The sequence below is a fragment of the Octopus sinensis genome, linkage group LG3 (assembly GCF_006345805.1).
Source record: "Octopus sinensis linkage group LG3, ASM634580v1, whole genome shotgun sequence".
In the NCBI taxonomy this organism is placed as follows: domain Eukaryota; kingdom Metazoa; phylum Mollusca; class Cephalopoda; order Octopoda; family Octopodidae; genus Octopus; species Octopus sinensis.
Window position 1 is genome coordinate 140894602 of NC_042999.1, and position 23462 is coordinate 140918063.

The 23462-nt window shown below is 36.6% G+C and overlaps 2 protein-coding genes across 8 annotated transcripts in view; one reads left to right on the forward strand and one right to left on the reverse strand.

Annotated features, from left to right (window-relative positions):
• LOC115209959 (muscle calcium channel subunit alpha-1-like) overlaps window positions 1–10384 on the reverse strand; it is a 460467-nt gene extending 450083 nt beyond the window's left edge. For all 5 annotated transcript variants that reach the window (XM_029778602.2, XM_036501424.1, XM_036501423.1 and 2 more), the window contains exon 1: window positions 9902–10384. In XM_029778602.2, coding sequence (XP_029634462.1) covers window positions 9902–9923 — 22 coding nt within the window. In that variant the 5' untranslated portion in view covers window positions 9924–10384. The remainder of the gene's footprint in view (window positions 1–9901) is intronic.
• Window positions 10385–12473: 2089 nt separating this feature from the next.
• LOC115209960 (mRNA-decapping enzyme 1A-like) overlaps window positions 12474–23462 on the forward strand; it is a 369797-nt gene continuing 358808 nt past the window's right edge. The window contains exon 1 of one of the 3 annotated variants that reach the window (XM_036501427.1): window positions 12474–12978. In XM_036501427.1, coding sequence (XP_036357320.1) covers window positions 12703–12978 — 276 coding nt within the window. In that variant the 5' untranslated portion in view covers window positions 12474–12702. The remainder of the gene's footprint in view (window positions 12979–23462) is intronic. The other 2 variants (XM_036501426.1, XM_036501425.1) reach the window with 2 other exon arrangements.

The following is a 23462-nucleotide window of genomic DNA, read 5'->3' on the forward strand; positions in this document are numbered from 1 at the left end:
ATGAGGCTGGCAATGGCCACGATCAGATGGTGCTTTTTATATGCCACCGGCACAGGGGCCAGGCGAGGCTGGCAACGGCCACGAACGGATGGTGCTTTTTACATGCCACCAGCACAGAGGCCAGTCGGGGCGGCGCTGGCAACGGCCACAATCGGATGGTTCGCTTACTTGTCACCGGCACTGGTATCACAGCTGCAATTTCCGATTTTGGTTCTGCTTTCTGATATCTGATTTGATTTGGTTTGATTTTGATTTTGATTTTTGATTTTCACTTGCCTCAACGGGTCTTCACAAGTGGAGTTTTGTGTCCCAAGAAGGAAAGGTATGTATAAGTCGATTGGCTACATACCAGGTAGAGGCCACGGGTTATGGTCTCACTAGTCTTGCCGGGTTTTCTCACGCACAGCATATTTCCATAGGTCTCGGTCTCTAGTCATTTCCTTGGTGAGACCTAAAGTTCGAAGGTCGTGCTTCACCACCTCATCCCAGGTTTTCCTGGGTCACCTCTTCCACAGGTTCCCTCAACCGCTAGGGTGTGGCACTTTTGCACACAACTATCTTCAGCCATTCTCGTCACATGACCATACCAGCATAAACGTCTCTCTTGCACACCACAACTGATGCTTTTTAGGTCCAACTTTTCTCTCAAGGTACTTACACTCTGTCGATTATGAACACTGACATTACACATCCATCGGAGCATACTGGCTTCATTTCTTGTGAGCTTACGCATATCCTCAGCAGTCACGGCCCATGTTTCACTACCTTGGCTATTTGTACACATGCATTATACAGTCTGATATATACATACAGAAATACGGCGGGCTTTTTCAGTTTCTGTCTACCAAATCCACTCACAAGGCTTTGGTCGGCCCGAGGCTATAGTAGTAAACACTTGCCCAAGCTGCCAGGCAGTGGGACTGAACCCGGAACCATGTGGTTTGTAAGCAAGCTACTTACCACACAGCCACCCTATGCCTACATATGTCATTATTATCATTTAACGTCAGTCTTCCATGCTGCTATGGGTTAGACAGCTTGACAGGATCCAGTGAGTTGGAGGATTGCATTGGGCTCCAGTGTCTGCTGTGGAATAGTTTCTATGTACATATGTATGCATGCATGTATGTATGTATGTATGTATGTATATATATATATGTGCAAAGAGCACCATACGAGTATGATCGTTGACAGAGCGGCTATTCGAGTATGATCGTTACCAGCATCGCCTTACTGGCACTTATGCCTGTGCTAGTAGGGTGCCAAGAACACCATCCGAGTGTGATCATTGCCAGAGCAGCCAACTGGCTTCCGTACCCATGGCACGTAAAAAGGCACCATTCAAGCATGATCGTTACCAACGTCACATCACTGGCACCTGTGTTGGTGGCACGTGTAAAAAGATTCAAGCGAGGTCATTGACAGTACCACCTGACTGGCCCCTGTGCAGGTAGCACATAAAAAGCACCCACTACACTCTTGGAGTGGTTGGCATTAAGAAGGGCATCCAGCTGTAGAAACTCTGCCAGATCAAGACTGGAGCCTGGTGCAGCCATCTGGCTTGCCAGCCCTCAGTCAAAATCGTCCAACCCATGCTAGTATGGAAAACAGACGTTAAATGATGATGATATACATATGCACACACACACTGAATATATATATATGTATATATATATATACATCATCATTATTATCCCCTTCCATGCTGATATGGGCTGGACAGTTTGACAGGAGCTGGCAATTCAGAGAACTGCACTTGGCTCCATTGTTAACATGGTTTCTATAACTGGATGCCTTTCTTAATGACAATCACTTTATAGAGTGTACTAAGTACTTTTTATGTGGCACCAGCACCAATGGAGTTACCAACTAACTTGCAAGACAAATACCCCTTAGCTGGGAGAGGTAGTAGTACTGAGGAAGGTAGCTTTTTGCCAGATCGAAAAATTAATGTATAATACAGGGATAGAGATAGTGTCTTACTATAAAGGAAATACCTGGTTATCCCAGTAGGAAAAGAAAGGAAAGGAAGGAGGGATAGAGTTAGAGAAGGAGAGATAGAGAGAGGGAGAAAAAGAGAGAGAGAGGGGAAACATGCTGTTGGAGATATATGGAGGGGTGGGAGTATTAGTGGTACTGAGGGGATAGAAAGGGAAGTTTCATGAGAGTGTGCAGGGAGATGTTTAGAGATGGGAAAGAAGTGACTGTCGGAAGTGATACTGAGAGATATTGAAGTGGCTGGGGAAAGGGGACTATGGTAGACATATGAAGGCATGAAGAGTGTGTGCAGGAGAGAGGAGGGTCCTGCAGTGAGTGATGATCATAGGTAGGGGAAAGAAGTGTGTTGGGCAGATGGGTTGTGGGAGTGTTTTGACAGGGAAGAGATTCTGTATGTTGGAGGAATGTCCATAAAGGACATGCCTATATGCATGGCCACAATTTTACTTAGCTTGAAGTGTCTTCTCAAGCATAGTAAATCACCAGATGTCTTAGTCCATTGTCATCTCCTCATTGAGGTTCAACATCTGAAGATCATTTCTCACCGGTTTGTCCCAAGTGTTTTGGGTCTATCACTTCCACAGGCTCCCTCCACAATTAGAGTTTGGCACTTTTTTATGCACTGTTCCCATCCATTCACATCACATGACCATACCAGTGCAGTCTTCTCTCTTGCACACTACAGCTGATGCCTTTTATATCCAATTTTTCTCTTAAAACATTTATGCTTTGTATCGCACATTCAGAGGAGCATGCTGGCTTTATTTCATTGAAGCCTTCACATGATCTCTGCAGTCATAGGCCAAGTTTCACTGCAATGTATAATAGTTGTCCATACACAGGCATCATACAATTTGATTTATACTCTAAGAGAGAGGCCCTTTGTTTCCAACAAAGGTAATGGCTCTCTGAACTTTGCCTAGCAGGTACTTATTCCTGACAACTATGCTTTTGAAGCACCATTCTCCACTGCTGATTTGCTCACCTAGGTAAAATAAGCTATCTACCACTTCTAAGGATCTTGCCAGACATTTGCAGAAGTTTATTTCCTGTACATTCTATCACACACAAAGACTATTTCTCTGTTAACCTCCCTGTGATACTACTGCACCTCTTATGTGTCCATTGCTAACACTGTGTACACAGTATGAAATTTACATCTGCACCTTTTCTATATAATGAGAAGGGCCATCTCCCTGGAGGGATTTGTGATTTGTCTGTCTTCCTACTTACTAGGACTAGTAATTTTCATTAAATTATCACTACTATACTCATTGCTGACCTTCACCTAACTGACAGCATCCATGTACATGGCTTGTATGGTTTTCATCAACCAGTCATTTGTCTCTAGCTTCCACATTAACTACCAGATGCGGGAGTGAGGGACCCAGTCAAATGCTTTCTCCAGGTTGACAAAAGCCAAGTACAGAGATTTCTTTTCCTTAAATGCTTCTCCTGCAGTTACCCAAATAGGAAGATAGCATCAGTAGTGTTTCTCTCTTGCACAAAGTTAAGCCAAACTACATTTCATACACATATTAAATATTCACAGACATACACATATAAATGGCTCATTTTGGTTTTATTTATGCAGACTACCTAACCCCACCAACTCCCCATATGGACATTTCCCATTAAGCCACACCTCTACCTCTATTCATCACACTACATTCACTTCTACCCTAATCTCTAACCATCTGATATTCTCCTCACACATTCTTATAACCCCATCACCCACTTCTGATCTACTGTCTATATCCATCACCTCCTTGCTCTTCAAGGATTTGCTCTGATACCCCAACACTTCCATCTTATCTTTTTCCCAGCTAGTCCCACTCAGTCTTATATAATGTGAGGTAGCCATGTCACTCATCTGTTGCAACACACCTGTGCTTTCTCTCTCTCTCACTCCACTGCTTAAATAACCTTTCCCCCACTTAGTTGAGAGAACTTCTTCCTTTTCTTGTTTTGCAAGTTACTTTATGACCTCACTAGTACCAGTGGTATGTAAAATGCACCTTGTACATGTGATTGGTGTTAGGAAGGGCATCCAGCCATAGAAAACATGTCAAAACTGATATTGGAGCATGAGTGGCCTGTTGGATCCTGTCAAGCCATCTAAACCATGCCAGTATGAAAAATAGATGCTAAATACATACACACACACACACACACATTATTATTCATCTGTTATTCACATACATATCACAAACCACTCAGTTATTTTTGTTAGCTCATTTACATTTCTATTCCTGCTCTATTTCTTCTACTGGAGAAGTTAGAACAACTGTTGTGCAGATGATGCCTACTGAGATAGAAGCATGTGTCAACAGCTGTTCCGCCTGCTCCCTTTCAGTTGATATTGATTGCCAGTAGGTAATTCTTGTCTTCTCTGGAAGGAAACATAGTTTCAATGAATCAAGAATTTGCTTTCTATAATATTTAATGTACCTTTATTCATATTTTATGTTTGAATGCATGCTGCTAGCCACTGAGTTGTTCTTCTTACACAATTTTGTTTCATTTATGTGAATTATCTAGGTTATAATTGTCTTCACTTGACTTGTTCAGTCGGAGATAGATAAGGCAACTGTTGTGCTGAGGACTGCTAGAAATAGAAACGCATGTGCACAGCTGTTCTCTTGTCTCCAGAGAATGTTTCCCTTAATAGCATTTCGATTTTGGAGAATTCTTGAGATTGTCTCCTCTTCTCATCTGGAAATAGCTTGAAGAGCCTTCAAGTGATTGGTCTATCTTCTCTGGAAGTGGAGATAGTTTTAAAATATTAAGAATTTGTCTAGCATAGTACTTAATACACCCTTATTTGTTTTTCTTATGAACATATGCACAAATACAAACATGCACACACACATACATATACATATATTGAGTCATCTCATGAATAATGCATTTTTTTTTCAAATGCATGAACAAAAAGTCAGAAGGAAATGGGATAAACTACCTGTGTCAACTTGCTATAAAAGCAGGTAGTAATTTTACCTTGTCCTTATTCTTAGTGTAAGATTTGAAGAGTGCAGTTCAATTTTAACAGTTATTTTTTCAAAGCTATAATGGAAGTGACAAGGGAGCATATTTAGCATATTTTGCTTTATGAGTTACCAACGTCACTTCACTGGCACCTGTGCCGGTGGCACATGTAAAAAGATTCGAGCAAAGTCATTGCCAGTATCGCCTGACTGGCTCCTGTGCCGGTGGCACGTAAAAAGCACCCACTACACTGTCGGAGTGGTTGACGTTAGGAAGGGCATCCAGCTGTAGAAACTCTACCAGATCAAGATTGGAGCCTGGTGCAGCCATCTGGCTCGCCAGCCCTCAGTCAAAATCGTCCAACCCATGCTAACATGGAAAGCGGACGTTAAACGAGGATGATGATGATGATGAGTTCAATAACAGTAATAATGAAAAGGAAAGTGTGAGGAATATTAATGCAGTATATGGGGATCGGACAATAAGCGTAAGCCAGTTCAATGGTGGTTCCAGTAATTCCAAGCCAGAAACTACACCCTAGAAGACAAGTCTCGTCCTCGAAGATCTGTAGAGCTTGATGAGGACATCCTGCAAAGCCTCGTGGAACAAAATCTCATAGTAACTATTGAGAAACTAGCAGAGAACCTTGGATTTGGTCATTCAACCATTTATTGACACCTGTGTGACATTGGAAAAGTCAGGAAATTGGGTCAATGGGTTCCTAACAAACTTTCCAAGTCTAATGCTTGGACACATACAGCAAGGATGACATTCCAAAGGCTGGAGGAGTTTCAATGGGAAATGATGTCCTACCCACCATATTCAGTAGACATTGCTCTATCTGATTATAATTTATTCCACAGTCCGCAAAATCATTTGGACAGATAAAATATGAATTCTGTTGATGAGGTCAGAACAGTACTGGAGGAGTATTTTTTTTCATGGACAAGTGAATTTTGGAGGAGGGGCCTTGCAAGTCTAAAAAACAAAAGGAAGAGCATTGTAGAAAATGAAGGAGAATATATTTTAGATTAAAAAAGAACATTTTTTTATTTTAATTTTGAAAAATAAAAGAAGTATAAAAAAAACACATTATTTATGGGATGACCCAATATATACATACACACACACACCACTTATATACATAAGTATACAACACACATGCACATATATGTATGTATGTATGTATGTATATTATATATATATATATATATATTATATATATATATATATATATATATACACGCATACATACATACATACATACATACATATATATGTAATGTATGTATGTATATATATATATATATATATATATATATACACGCATACATACATTACATACATATATATGTAATGTATGTATGTATATATATATATATATATATATATATATACATATGTATATGCACATGTATACATATATATAATGCATACACACACACAAATACTATCAATTATTCTTTCAAAAGCCAAAATGATCATGTTATAAAAATGATGTAGGTTGATGTTTGTTTTTCTGTCAAGTTATTTATAAAAACAAGTTAACATTAACCTGATGGATTACATGTCTATTAAACTTTTATAAGGAAAAACTTGATAGTGACACACACGCACACACATATATATGTATGTATGTGTATATATATATATATATATATATATATATATATATAGGGAGAATTCACAAAAAAACAAAAGACGAAGACAACAAACAGATGTATTAGTTTAATGGTTGGGAAATGAAAAAGTCTTCAAAACTTCCATGCTTCTTGAAATTCACCAACAGTATTGCTTGATGCCCCACTTTTTTCAAATGACACATTCTATGTACTGTACATGCACATTTGGCTACCTGAGGACTGTATGCAATACACACATTTGCATAAGCCTGTTCTTTTCTTTAATGGCATGTAAATTTAGAATTTTTGAGATTATCTCCCCTCCTTATATGGAGCTGTCTCAATAATCATTTAGTAAATTATGACAAATCCTCTAGAGGTGAAAATAATTTTAATAAATAAAGAATTTAAGTTGTATAATATTTGATACATCTATATTTGTCTATGCTGCTCTTATACATGCCACTGGCCAATCTGAGCAATTTCTTAGTTAATTTTTGTTCTATATATGGATGTACGTGTAAATGTACGTACACACAAAGAAAGAGAGATGCATACACACACATTACACAATATATATATATGAACAGACGTACATAAATGTATAATCATACATACATACACATATATATATATACATATATGTATGTATCTCAGAGTATTGAGTACTCTTATCATTCAACACCTTAGCCCACAACGCTCTTATTCACTTATCTCTATCAGTTTTACCTCTCCGTAAAGTGGTAGGCGAGCAAGTAGACACGTGGGCTCATAAGGACCTTTTACTCGTGTCGAAGACATCGCTACCAATCTTGTTCTGGCGCCAGAAAAACGTGCCCAGCATATCTCTGTAAATGGCAATGTTGTGAGAACCTGTTAGTCTTTATGAAAGACGTGAAGCTACGAAAGATATCTAGTACACTATAAAGGGTTTGGTGTTAAGAGGGGCATCTTGCCATAAAAAAAAAACAAACCAAAAAATAAAAAAGAAAAATGGAAAGGAAAACCGAGCGACATGCAGTCCACTGACTCGTGTATGTAACCAGTATCATTCGAATATACGTGACTCCGACAATGGCAATCCGTCCAACCCATACCATCACAGGTTGCGGACAGAAAACGATCAGTAATATCTGTTCACATATACATACACATATATATAGCGTATAACACACACATACACTTAATATATATAACAGAGACATGGATAACAAATATAAAACAATACATGTTGAACACGTACACAGCATATTTGTAGATAAATATACAAATAGCATACTAACTATATATGCATATAATATACGTATGTATTCATACACATAAATTTTTGTATGGAATAGAATACGTGTTTGTAGATATGTAATATATAAGGAATAGCAATCGTAATATAGATAGATAGATAGATAGATAGATAGATAGATAGATAGATAGATAGATAGATAGATAGATAGACAGACAGACAGACAGATGTGCATGTAATATGTTTGTATGCATGTAGTCTTTTATTCGATATGGAACAAGTGTGTGTGAGTTTCTAAGAAACATAACCACACTTCACTTGTCTTGTTTGCTTCCATTCAAACAGTTTCTTCACAATAACCTTCATTGAGATGCTATCACAAGTAAAATAGAACTCAACTGCCATCGATGCTTTTAAAGGGAGAGTGTGGAAGATCAGCAGAGAAAGGAAAAAATATATCATAACTTAGAATTCTGATATTGTAAAAGAAGAAAAGAGCAACTGAAGTATTAGTCCAGTCTTCAGCTCTTTTTATCTTTCTATATTTTACAATCATCTGTCTCTTGTTTTCTTTATTTGGCATTCGTGTTTGATCTCATCTACATACAATTTCTCTTTATCCCAAAGTTTTTCTCAGTATTCTAATTTCTCTTATGCTCAACTTTTTGACTATCTTTCACTTTCGCATTTCCTTCTGTTCGTGCTTCACTCACCATTCTCGCCATCTTTCCCAAAGTTAATCTACTTGTGTTTGCATTAACTTAGTAATACACAGCATAACACTTCCATTTATATATTTTCCTTTTCCTCTGATTCCGCATTTGTATTTTCTTTTTACTATTGCGGTTGAGAGATAGATAGAAAGATAGGTAGAGAGAGAGAGGAAGGATGATTGTCAGTGAGTAGAGAATAAATTGACGAGAGAAACAGAAAGAGACTGACAGAAAAAGAGAGAAAGCCAAGTATGAGAGAAGAATAAGGAAATCAGAATACGAAAGAGTAAAAACTATAAGTGTATCTATACTATAATATAAATAGATTGAAAGAATGAGCTGAGAGGCAAACAGAGAACCAAAAACTATTGCCGTCTAAGTGAAAGAAATATAAAGATGCGGTGAGGCTAAAAAAGGTATGACAGTGTAGGGAATGTGGAATCGCAGAGACTTTCAACTTGCACCTTTATCGCTGTTGCTGTTGACAGCAGTTATGTGAGAGATACCGTTAGGTCAACTGGTTTGACATAAAACCACACCACATTCAGCGTTACGTACATGCTTGTTGACCGGTTAAAGGAAAGGGTCTTCTAATGGTACTTCTTTATAGGAATGCTCAATTTAAAAAGGGGAAAGGGGCAAAGAAAAGCTCTAAAGAACTGAAGTATCGTCTTAAAACCTGAATAGATAGAAACTTGAAGACCGTCTTGTGAGAGATTTGTTACGATGCGTGTATGTTTCGGAGAGATAAAGTGTATAACAATACTAAAAAGGCATGATCAACAATAAATAAGTTTTAGATTTTGGGGGAATGAGAAGTTGTCATGTTCATACCTAGCTCTAGAGTCATTAATTAATAAGTAATATAAGCCAAAGCAGTTCTAAATGTGTATAGAAGCAGAATCGCAATCTCGATTTTAGCAAAGAACTTAAATGTCATCCAAATACAGCACCATCTCCCTCTGTACTCACAAAAATTGTAAATAAAAGCAACATATAACATTTATAATCAATTAGAAGACAAAGAAGAAGCATCGCTGTGGATAAAGAGTGATTAATAGAAGAAAAACTGGAAGAGATAGAGAAGGAAAGATGAGGCAGAGAAGAGGAAGGAAAGGATAGAAGACATGGTAAAAGATTAAGGAAACAAGAGCAAACATTGGTAAATAACAATACTGAACCATAAAATAAATGTATATGAGTGTAATTAGAAAGAAAGGAAACAGTTCCATTATTGAAGAAAAAATATGCCGTTGTTATTGTTACGTTTTTGTTTTTTGTTTGTTTTTTTTTTTTAATCTCCGCTCACCCTCTTAGTTCTTTCAAAGAAAGTGCCATACCTGCATCTTGAATAGTAGCCATTATTATACAGTGGAAAAACCCTGGGCGATTATATTTTAAGTGAGAAGGAAACCTTCTTAGCCACGACTCTCGTCCATTTTTCTGGCTATCACGGAATTTACTTGTTATCCGGGCTCTTGCTTCATAATATTTCCAGATATATTTCTGACATTTTCCCCTAGAATCTCTCTTCTCTGCCCTGCGCTGTTTCTGTTTCTACTTCGGTGAAAGAAGGAAAACAGGCGGAGAGAGGCTCAGAGAAAGAGAAGGAAATCAGTACTGAAGGTAGGGGAGGGTGTGTCTATATGCGAGAGTAAATGAGAAAGTAAGATAATAACAGAGTGGAGTGGATGTGAAAAGAGTGATAATGACAGAGAGGGAGTGGGTGTGAGAGAAAAATAATGACACATACGGAGCGGATGAAATAACGATAGAAAGAAATGAAAGACTTGATGAACGCGAGAGCGAGAGATAAAAACGAAAGAGTAAGTGAAGTAGTAAGAGAGGCAGAGCGAAAGTGAGGATGAGTGGTTGGAACTAAAAGGTTAGCGGGGATGATAGCAGCAAGAGATGTAAAATCATATATATATATATACATATATAAATATATATATATTTGTATGTATGTTTGTATGCGTGAGTGAGTGAAAGTATGGCTAGATGGATGTTTGTATGTGGCTACGAGTATGTTTGTGTGTAAATGTGTGAAAGATGGGGGAGAGCGGAAATTATATATAAGGACTTAGGTGTGAGGTAGAAAAAAAATACAGTAAAATATATGAAAAAAGAAAAGGTGAGGGAGTTACAAATGGTAAAACGGTAAGAAAAAGTAATGGATAAAAAGTGCTAGAGTTTAAGAGAAAAAAAGCGCAAATGCGAAAGGGATAAGAAGTGATAATAAAAATGATGATAACTTGCTGATATTACTTTTATATTTAGAAGAATAAATTTTTAATTTATTCTTATAAATATAAGACAATTATGATAGAAAGAAAATAGGAAATTTTAAAGATGTGTAAGAAAAGAAAGCTATACCAAATTTTATAGAAAAAAGTAAGACGTGGAGAGAATGAAGGCGGAAAGGAAGTTAGTTGAAGAGTTTTTGCAAGGTGAAAACAACCATAACAACAACTATAATGCAAAAATATGAAGAATAAATAATTAATCAAAACAAAATAGAAAGCTAAGCAGTTCAAATATGAAATTTTTGTAACTCGAACGTATAGATCCAGTGCTAAATTTTCGCATTTATTTGGTGATGAAGTAGGAAGCAAAATTTAGCGAAGATGAGGTGGATAGAAAGGATAGTGATGATGAAAAAGAAAAAAAAATAAGGAAACAGAAAAGAGAAATACTAAGATCATTTAGTCAAACACTTATGGAAGTGTTGGAGGAAATGTGATTTGATCAGTTGACAGAGAATGAAGAATGAGTTAATAGTAAGAATCTGTTGATTTTACCCACAAGTAGACACACCAAGCTCTATTCTCTTCCCCCACCATGTAGACAATTGTCTTCATTGCTAACATTCATCATCATCCTCATAATCTTTATATCACCAAGATAATATCACCATCAGCATCAACACTGTCCTTCCTCCCACTCATCATTATCATCAGCAACAGCGCCAGTATTACTTTTCTCTTAAACATCTGTGTTGATGGATCTAAGATGCAGTATTACGTTAGCTATATATATAAATTTGTTCCTACAGAATTAAGTTTGTAGCGTGAAGAACACATACATAGACGTACGTACACACATTTATGCAGAAATATAGATATTTAATTTATTTATGAGGAAATCTTTTAAATCTTAGAGCGGAAAAATCATGAATTAAGAGAAGGCGGGTGGTTGTGTTCTGTGTGTGAATAAAAAAAGAGAAAGAATAGGTATGAGTGTGCATATATGTAAATGCACTTTCGAGGTATGTTTGTTATGTGCAAGTGAAAGATAAAAGCAGTAATTTTGTGCGTTTGTATGTTTGCGCACCTTAGCGTATGTGCGACTATATGTGTTTAAGGGGAGTAAGCGAATGAAAGGGAAAGAGAAAGTGTGTTTGTATGAAGTACTCCGCTATGCATTTACACGAGGAAATATGCGAACGTCAACCTACAGGTGTGTGAATGTAAATATGTGGTATATGAATATTCAGTGATGTTTATTGACAAGCGAAGAACTACAGTTGTTAAATTTTATTTGCTTAACTTCATTGTTGAAAGAACATGACAAATTTGGCATTTGCGCGGACCTTTGACCATAAATGTCTTAGCTGCTTATACATTACAATTTTGTGGTCGAAATAAATTAATTGAATTAACAGCATATTCATTATATCTAATTTTCTTTATTTTCTGTCTTGTTTTCGCCTGTAACTCTTCCTCACTGTTGCGTTTCAGTATATCACAATTATATTTTTTACTTTTTATATTGACGGCTTAAATGAATTAGGAAAATTTTTACGTTAAAGAAGATACTTTATCAAACACGAAAATATTTAATTTAATCTTTATCAGTCAGTCATTTTTAATGGTAAATTTCTTTGAAGTATCATATTACATGTAATTAGGAAATAATAATTATCTGCTTTGAAATTGTGCAGTCGATTCATTTATTTACGTGGTCTTTTTTATCCTATCAAATCTTAGGAACATGAGTGAGCCCGTATATATCACTTTGCATGTGTTTTTATTTTTATGATATTCAGTGCGGGGGTGCTGTATCTTCTGCCTTCGGCTCGTTTGTCTTTCTTTCCATCCATCTATCTTTTTAAGTCAAGGCAGTGTTTTGACATCTTAGAATGTCACTGTCCATTGCTCCTTCAGCTCTATCTGCAGCGACTGCAACAACAGCGAACGCCTCCTCTAATACCAGTGGTACCTTCTTTCATTGCTCAGCCGACCGTAGTAGTAAGACTTCTGCTACGAGTGGTTCCAATCCTGTCGGAGATTCTTCAGGTGCCGAAAGTCGCATGAACTTAGCAGCATTGCTGCAACGGGATCCTTACATTACGGACATAGTGGACACTGCGAAACAAGTGGCTCTCTACCTGTTTAATCCCAAGAATAGTGAGTGGGTAAGTCTTGTAAAGTGCTGTTCAAACTGTTTCAAAGATAGACATTATTATTAGCGTTATCTACTCCAGCATCATGTATTTTGTTTATTTATCAATGTTGTTGTTGCTGTTTTCATTTAGCTCTACCTTAAGTTGCTCGTTTACGTAATTTGTCACAAATGACATCAATGTTGTTTTCCATCGTTAGAATTTGAAATGTTTGCTTTTTTTATTCCTCCTTTCATTTCATCTATTTATTTAATTTACCTTGTTACAATGACGTCATGTTGTCGCCAGTCGTTTATGCTGACATAAACTTCTTCGCCTGTATTAACAACCGGTCATGCTATGTTCATTTGTCAATATAGAGTGCGGTTCCTAATTGAACTTCACATCATTTAGTCACCTGTTTAACTTACCGATCTGTTATAACTATTATTTCTGTCTCTAGGTGATAAAACTACACTGTCTGCTTTTAAATGTTACGAAGAGGCTTTATTTTCTTTTAGTAAGCATTAATAAATTAACATTTATTGTGTTTGTGCGTGCGTGTGTGTGTGTGTGTGCATATATATATATATATATATATATATATTCTATTTCTTGTTTGCACTCCGCATAGACTCTAATATCTCCACATATTTATGGTTTTATTATATTAACTTTTTGCTCACTGGACGTGTTCAAACTCTCCCACTGAATCCCATGCCATTTAATATGCCTTGTTTGTTAATATGTTTTCAATGAAATTCGAAAGATTATGGTAAATCGATGTTATTATTCACCGAAAATTTCTTAATCACTTCCAACAAATCAAAAACATAAAAAATCACAAATCTTAGTCAAAAATGTTCATGCTTCATGAAAATCGATGAAAATGTAAACAAAATCAAACATTTATAAGTTCTGTATTAATATTATTATTTCGAATCTTTGAGTTTTTAAAAAGAAATCCTTAACGTGTAAGAATTTTTTTAATTAATTCACACTGTAAGAAGTAACTCGTTCCATACATTAAAAGAACTATTTTTGTTTTGCATTAAATCTACTATAATGTTGGGCTTTAATTTTTAAGCTTTTGATAAACCTGTGTTATAAGTTATGCACGTTGTCAAAAGTCTGGCTGTTTTACAATATTCCAGTGTTCCATATTTAGTGCAATACATACATACATATATATATATATATATATATATATATATATATATATATATAATGATGTACTGTTCCGTGATAGAAAATTCAACATATATGGTAATCTTTCGATTTACCACACACATAAATAAATAAATAAATAAAGCATCGCACCTGTGTATTTTATATCTTTTTTTAGTAAAGGAGTTGTGTGTCAGAATCATCACTGACATCTTTCATACTCTTGAGAAAGGCATAAACCTCACAACCTTAATCATTTCTTCAGACTGTTAACATTTACTATATTTTCTCAAATAAATTTGATTTCGAACATTACACATACACGCCTATGTACAAATTTTTACACACACACACACATCCACATCTATAACACCTGACACGCGCGCACACTGTAAAAATTTTTCCAAGTATCACAAGACTCATGTTTTCATATATTTTACCAAAATTTGCAGTATTTATTTTATGTGGGTTGTACGAAAAGATTAGTCCCTTTTGATATGAAGACTTCTTTTTATCAAAGAGAAACTAACTATTATTTCATTTTGACTTGTTAAACCTTATATGTTTCTTGATTCCAATATCTAAAATTATTTTGGAACATTAACATGAAACAGATGGAAGAACTGTATGTCTGATAATTCTAACTAAAAATTATTGACATGTTAGCTTTAGATCCAATCTTTACAAAGTTTGTACAGTATGTATAAGTTATTATTATTTGGACTTCTCAAATCGCCTATGAGCACAACATCCAAGGAAAATATTTTCTGAAATACTATTAATTGGCTCACAGTGGTAAGCTCTCTTCATATGTAGATCCAGATTGTATATTCCTCACCAAGCTCAGTATATTAAGATTACTGTGATTTGTTCTCATCACAAGTAGATCCAGGTTACTTATTGTAGGGTATGCTGTCCTTACTTGACAAAATAGATACATAGTTTATTTTGATATCTATATGACTAATAAATCATGCTACTCCAAAGAAACATGTATTAACAATTAAACTTAAATCCATTTCCCATCTACTATGCTGTTAGAGCAAAGATCTGTGGTATATATTATCTAAAGATAGTGTTGAGCTGATTGGATCTGGCTTGCTTAGGAGGAAATTAAACTGTAATGACATGAAGCATTGTCAAAGTAAAGATTTACATTTTTCTAGGTCATCTGATTGATGTTAATTTTATTAGTTAAGCTAAGTTGATTCAGTCTTGTAATCATCATCATCATCATCGTCATTTAGCGTCCGTTTTCCATGCTAGCATGGGTTGGACAGTTTAACTGGGGTCTGTGGAGCCGGGAGGCTTCATCAGGCCCAGTCAGATTTGGCAGTGTTTCTACGGCTGGATGCCCTTCCTAACGCCAACCACTCCGTGAGTGTAGTGGGTGCTTTTTACGTGCCACCTGTCATGAAATATTCTTAACTAACTTAAGTGGATCCAAAAGAGTGAAATGGTTTTGACATTTTTAGTGCTGTAAGGATTTATTTCTTCAAACAGACCCATACCATAAGTTGAGTTTATTACTTGTTAGTAGCACCAAACTTTAACATCTCAACTTCAGCTGAGAAAGATATAATTGATTTAGGCTGACTCCAAAAAAAGCATGTCATTGTATGTTTTCCTCATAGAGAGGCAGGTTAGAATGATGCTAACTGAATTTCCATCTTTCAAATGTATGTAATGTTTCATCCCTAGTAAAATTTTAACTCATTAATCCAATATAAAGTGTTCCTACTAATCACAGTTGCAAACTATTTCTTCATGGTACATATTTATAACTAAAGAGAAAAGACTTGAAAAATAAAGGTCTTCTTGAGAGACACTGTATAGGTAAGCCTTTATCAAAGTATTTCATATTCTCTTAATTGTAGCCACAGCTGCTGATTTTAAAAACAGCAAACTGTTAGTTAATATAGCACTACTTAATAAAATTGCTTGATGCAATATGATATCAAGTTCTTTCTTCTGAACTCATTGAATCCAACTTATATTATGGGCTACACAGATGAAGTTTTATCACCATCATATGTAGTATGGGTTTGACTAGATCCAATGAACCAGGGGACTGCATGAAACTCCAACATCTACAGCTGGATGCTCATCCTCATATATACTACCTTACAAAGCGTACTAGATGCTTCTTTTCATGACTGACTAATGAGGTTGTCAAATAACTTGCAGGACAAAGAAAATGGCCTCTTGACTGAATGGGGTTGTGGCAAGGGAGATGGCTTTATACCAAGTATTGAGAGGCTAAATTATGATAAAGGGACAGTAACAAGTATCTTGCTATAGAAGAAATATATGGCTGCCTTGCATTGCATAGGGTTGGAGTAGCTGGAATGAAATAACGATGATATTGACAAGGTATCAAAATGTACTCTCAAGGGACTAGAAGATGAGTATAAGAGAGAATAAATACTGAGGACTGGGATACATGAGTGGATAAATTCATGAGAATGACAGATGGTTAATGATGAGTATAGAGTTGAATGTAGTGAATGGAACAAAGATTGAGGTGTGGTTGATCATAAAATATCAGTTTGGGGAGAGGGAAGGTGAAAGAAATTGGAGTGGTTTGGTAAGGAGGAGGTGATATGCAACAGTACTGAAGGATGGAATGCAGTGGTATAATAAACATGTAGATAAGGTGCATGGCTCAGTGGTTAGAGCATTGGGCCCACAGTCATGAGGTAGTGAGTTCGATTCTTGGACCAGGCTAAGCATTGTGTTCTTGAGCAAGACACTTTATTTCATGTCACTCCAGTTCACTCAGCCATAGAAATGAGTTGCGACATCACTGGTGCCAAGCTGTATCAGCCTTTGCCTTTCCCTTGCATAACATCGGTGGTGTGAAGAGGAGAGACTGGTATGTATAGGTGACTGCTGGTCTTCTATAAACAACCTTGCCTGGACATGTGTCTTGGAGGGGAACTTTCTAGATGGAATCCCATGGTCATTCATGACTGAACGGTGTCATTATCTCTAGATCAGAAAATAGGAAGATGACATGCAGATTGGGAGAAAGGTGGGGGGAGGTTGCTGACTGCAGAATTGAGAGGGTTTATATCAATCTGTAAAAGTAAAAATTATTCATTCTTAAATTTTATTCATTTTCTTAAATGATTTTTTATAGTCCTAATTCAGCCATGAAACGTATGTAGTCAATGTACTTACTTTTATACATTATATTATTGTATTAATTTTTATTATTCAATTGATATTTTATTTGATTTTAGATTATTATTTTTGTGATGAATGTTTCTTTGTATGGGATTCACTGTGATCAAACTCGGTGACTAGCATACGTTGCTAGTGGAGCGCTAAGAGTACCATACGAGTGAGATCGTTGCAAGAGCAACAAGCTGGCCTTCGTGCCGATGGCACGTTAAACACACCATTCGAGCATGATCGTTACCATGTCGCCTTACTAGCACTTGTGCTGGTGGCACATGAAAAAACAAAAAAATTTGAGCGAGGTCGTCGCCAGTGCCTCTGGACTGGCTCCTGTGCAGGTGGCACATAAAAAGCACCATTTGAGCATGGCCGTTGCCAGTACCACCAAACTAGCCCTTGTGCTGGTGACATGCAAAAGCACCCACTACACTCTTGGAGTGGTTGGTGTTAGGAAGGGCATCCAGCTGTAGAAACTCTGCCAGATCAGATTGGAGTCTAGTTCGCCAGACCTCAGTCAAATCGTCCAACCCATGCTAGCATGGAAAGCGGACGTTAAACGATGATGATGATGATATTATATGATTGGAATAATCTTACTGTTCAATATTATATATTATTAAAATTTTAGATTAGCATTTTGTATGGTATATGTCTCACAGCATGGTTTTGGACGCATTCTTCATTGATTGAGTTGTGGAATGGTGGTTTGTCTTTAAATTAGTTATCATTATCATCATCATAGTTATATATATATACATAGTGTAGTTTCATTATTTGTGGGATCAATGAAAAAAGTATCCCATTCTGTGAGAGATAAATATCTAATATACAGGATTTAGTAGTAGTTTTCTGGAAATGTGTATGGTTTAGGAGTTAGTGTTTTTGATGATCATGTATAGCATGCCATCACTAGTGGAGCTAGAGTGTGTGCTGCCCAGAGTAACCCTTCCATTTCCTGGACCCCACAAAAAACACATATTACCTACATCAGACCCAAAAGTGGTGCCCCTTTAAAAGTGCTGCCCAGGGTGGACTGCCCCTGCTGTAAACCCCCTAGGCATGCCATGTACTATTGTGAAATCTTTCAGGCTCAAAATGCAACGTGGCATGTATTTTGAATTTGAAAGATTGCACAGTAGTATGTGGCATACTATACAAGTTCGTCCACTGTTGCACTATCAAGGCATGAAAGTTAATGCAGCTCATAATCAAATCCTTTGTATATTAAATGATTTAATATAGAGTATGTATATTTGTGGTAGTGACTGGTAATATGTGGTTCTCTAGGAGACCCACCTAACTTAGTGAAGCCAAGTTGTGGAAGTGCTGTACATTTGGGCCATTTGCCCAATTTCCTTCTCCAAAGTACTCACCATCCTTCATCTCTAATTGCATCTTTTACTTGATACCACTAATCTTTCTCACTACTTGGAGCCATTTCACTTCATATTCATCTTTCATTCTTAATATTGCTCTCCACCCACATTTTACATTGATCCCTTCCCTCACAGACACCTCACCTTTTTCACCACCATACATCTTTCACTATCCTCATGCAGTGCTCTCCCACCCCCTCACTCTCACAACTTGTAGAAATATTCATCATCTCTTTCTCTTCCTCTCTGTCTTTCTTTCTCTCTCCTCTTTCATGTACAAGGGGGTGCAGAAAAGTTCCTGGCTTTGGGTAAAAGAAAATACAGGAAGATCACTTAATTATGATTTTATTCAATATATACCCCTCTCAGATTCATACATTTATTGGAGTGATACTTCAGTCTTTTTCAGCTCTGTAAAAGAACTCAGAAGGCCGGGCCTCCAACCAGGCCTTTCATGACTCACTTAAAACCAGGAACTTTTCAGCACACCTTTGTATTCACTTTGTCATTATTACTATTTTGCTAAGGCAGCGAGCTTGCAGAAACGTTACCATGCCAGGCGAAATGCTTATTGGTATTTCATCCATCTTTACGTTCTGAGTTCAAATTCTGCTGAGCTCAACTTAGCTTTTCATTCTTTTGGGGGTCAATAAATTAAATACCAGTTGCATACTGGAGTCAATCTAATCAGCTGGCCTCCTCCCCGAAATTTTGGGCCTTGTGCCTAGAGTAGAAAAGATTATTACTATTTTGCTACTCTCCTTCCCCATACATTATTGGTCACCCTTTACCCCTTAATTCCTATTTGCTCCATCCATCACTCTGCCCAGTCTCTATAGTTGTCACCACTCCTACTTATTAGCTACTCAACACTTATTCTTCATTCATTATACTTATTCCCTCACCCATTTCCCATCTCTTGGTCTGCTGTAAACACTTGCAACCATTACCTACCCACATTCCCAGTTCTTTCACCCCCATTCACTTGTACCTTGAGGATCCACACAGACACCTTATTACCACCAGTTTTATCCCTATCTTGTTCCATCCCAATCATCCCCGCTATCTTTTTTTCTAAAACGTGAATAACCATGTAGCTTCTTTACAGTAAGAGACTTGTTTTACTCTGGGCTCTTCTCTCATACTTTAACCACTCATGCATAAAGTCATCTCCACCTCAGGGGTTGTAGTCTCCCAAGCTGCATGGCAACCTCACGAGTGCACTAGACCTCACATTACAGTACACACTGTAATGTTGGTGTAAGGAAGGGCATCCATTTGTAGAAACCATTTCAAAACAGACACTAGAACAAGATGCAGTTATTGAGCCCGTCAAACCTTTCGACCCATGTCAGCATGGGGCATGGGTTTATGGTGATAATTTCAGAGAGAGAGGGGATGGCATCTATATTATAGAGCAGTGGTTTTCAACAAGGGTTCCGCAAGAAGTTACAAAACTGCTAAAATCGGCAGTAATTTTGAAGTCTCCTGTGCAGATATGTGTGCATAAGACTATTAAATTATTGCACAGGGGTTCCTCGAGCAAGTGGAATGTTTCCTTGGAGTTCCGCTCCAGCAAAAAGTTTGAAAAGCACTGTTATAGAGGTATATATCTACTTGTTCATAAATATGGATATAGATTGTATGTTTCTCGGTTATATACGCCAACAGATCACCCAGGTGACCCGACTTTCAACTACCCAAATTTGACACTTATGTAGGCAAAGAAGTTTATATTTAGATCATAATTTTAGAACCATTGAGTAATTAAATCTACATCTCTTTTACGAATTATCTTGAATGTGAATTTACTTGTAAAGATTGGCACATGGTATATTGGGTTAAATGTTCCCTTGTATAGAAAAAAAGCTGGTGAGCTACCCACAGGACTTGAACCACGCACCTGCAGTAATCTGGTCTCTCATGATACTTTTACAACATAACACTTCTCCAATTTTAGCCTTCCGAGCGAGACACGGAGTTTGTTTACATTTAGACTGTAGTTTCTGAAGCATTAAGAAATATGAACGCAAATTTCTTTAGCGATTTAAATGTAAACAAACGAAGTTTGTTTACATTTGGATGATAATTTTTGAAGCATTGAGAGATATGAAAATAAGTTTCTTTTATCAAGTATCTCGCATGCGAATGTAACTATAAATAGTATCCCACAGTAAACTGGTATCATAACCATCCGATTTACAGTTGATGCCTGGTTTGATTCCCACAGGTTGTTATACATCTTTTCACTTGTCCATGGGCTTTCTTTATGCCAAAATATTGTGAGTTATTATTTTTGGCGTGTTTCGCATTCGAGATTTTTTGTAAAAGAATATTAATACAGTCCTTTATTTAAGAGATGAGGAATTATGAACATTATTTACATTTGACGGGTTTTTGTCATCATCTTGTTTATTGTTAACACAACGTTGCGGCTGATATACCCTCCAGCCTTCATCAGATGTTTTGGGGAAATTTCGAACCTGGTTCTCATTTCTAAGGTATTTTTCGATGTTGTTGTTATTATTATTCAGGTCACTGCCTGGAATCAAACTCGGAATCTAGGGGTTAGTAGCCCGCGTTCTTAACCAGTAAACCATATGCCTACGGGCATAATAATAATAATAATGATGATGATGATGATTAACAACATCGAAAAATACCTTAGGAATGAGAACCCGGGTTCAAAATTTCCCCAAGACACCTGATGAAGGCTGGAGGGTATATCAGCCGAAATGTTGTGTTTACAAGAAACAAGATCAGGACAAATATTCGTCAAATGTAAATAAAAGAATATTACTTGCATATTTCTTCATGCTTCAAAAATTATGGTCTAAATGTTAAACTTACTTTCTTGCTTGTAAGATAATAGCGTCTAATTTGTCTCTGAGACTAATAAGTCTCAGAATCGTTTAAGTGTAATGGTTATATGACCGTCCGGGGTGTGGTAGATATATGGCTCGAGTCCCTGAGATGGCTGTCGCTTTTCTTCTGTGCTGGAGTTTTTTTTTTTTTTTTTTTAACTTACTATATTATGAAGTATTATTTAAAGGTACTTTCGCATTTACTCTATTTCGTAAAAGAAGTGTTTTTCTTCATATTTCTTGGTACATAACAGTATATATATATACAGTAATCCCTCGCCATATCGCGGTTCATCTATCGCAGTTTATTATTTAAGCTTACGTCGATTTCTCTGTGATGTTGTTTCGCATTTATAATAAAATAAATATATACAAATTATAAAGATAATAAAAAATATACAGTACAGTACTGTTTCTTATTTCTTTACTGCCCATAAGGGGCTACACACAGAGAGGACAAACAAGGACAGACAAACGGATTAAGTCGATTATATCGACACCAGTGCGTAACTGGTACTTATAAAATCGATCCCGAAAGGATGAAAGGCAAAGTCAACCTCGGCGGAATTTGAACTCAGAACGTAGCGGCAGACGAAATACTGCTAAGCATTTCGCCTGGCATGCTAACGTTTCTGCCAGCTCGCCGCCCTTTCTACTTCGCGGATTTTTATCTATCACAGGGTTTTTTGGAACGTAACACCCTCTATAGTCGAGGGATTACTGTTCTTAGAAGCATTGCACACGTATATATACACACTTGTGTATACATGTATATTTCTGTTTTATATATATATATATATGCTAGCATGGAAAGTGGACGCTAAACGATGATGATGATGATATATATATTTATGGTTGTGCATATATTTTTTTAAAATATGCATGACATTTTTTATATCATCTCTTAACACATTCATCTTCCATTTTGAAGTGGATTGGACTGTGTGTGTTTGTGTGTAGGTATTAATAAATGTGTTTGTGCACTCTGGAAGATTATGACTAAGTTTGTCAGTCCACTATTACAAAACAAGTTGATATTGAATACAAAGTATTTTGTAAATAGTTTTGTTCATTTTCTTACAGCATATTCACCATTGTTTCAGCAAGACAAATATTTGTGTAGCTTCAAGGAAGTTATATTTTTGGATTTTTTGGACTTGTAAAATTGCATGAATATTGGTTTGGGAAGAGGGGTGGGTTGACATTGAAATAGGAAGGGGTAGGTCTTGGAAACAGAAAGTTCATTTGGAAGCGATTTCACAATATTGAGACAGAAATAGGAAAGAGGAAACTAAGAAGATGAGAAAAATGTTTGAAATGTATTAGAATGGTAAGGATGGATAAATGGGAGCTAGGTATAGGGTTGGTGACTGCGTGTAGGTGAAGTCAAGTTTGGAGAAGAGAAGTATTATGATAATATTTGAACAGAATGACAAAGAAGTGAAAGGGAGAAAGATTGAGGTGAATATAGAAGTACTGGAAAGAGATACGAACTCGTAAAGGTAGATGGAGTGCATCAACTTTTTTATTCAATGCAGGCACCTGTGGTAATTACTAAAGTTACAGTGAGAGTCAGGAGTGACTTGTAAAGAAATGCAACATTGAGATTTGATCACCATATGACCTTCACGCACAGTAAAGTTCACGAAGAAATAGTTGTCATTGTGGTTGCCATGTTGTTAATGATGAAATCTATTTTTACACATAAGAATGTAGTATAATGAATATAGAATTGGTGCAGGCATGAATATGTGGTCAAAAGTTTGCTTTTTAATCACATGGTTTCAGTTCAGACCCAATTCATGGCCCTTTGGGGAAGTGTCTTCTATTATAGCCCTTGGTTAACCAAAACCTTGTGAGTGGATTTCATTGATGGAAACGAAACTTGTGTGTGTGTATCATCGTCATCATCATCATTTAATATCTG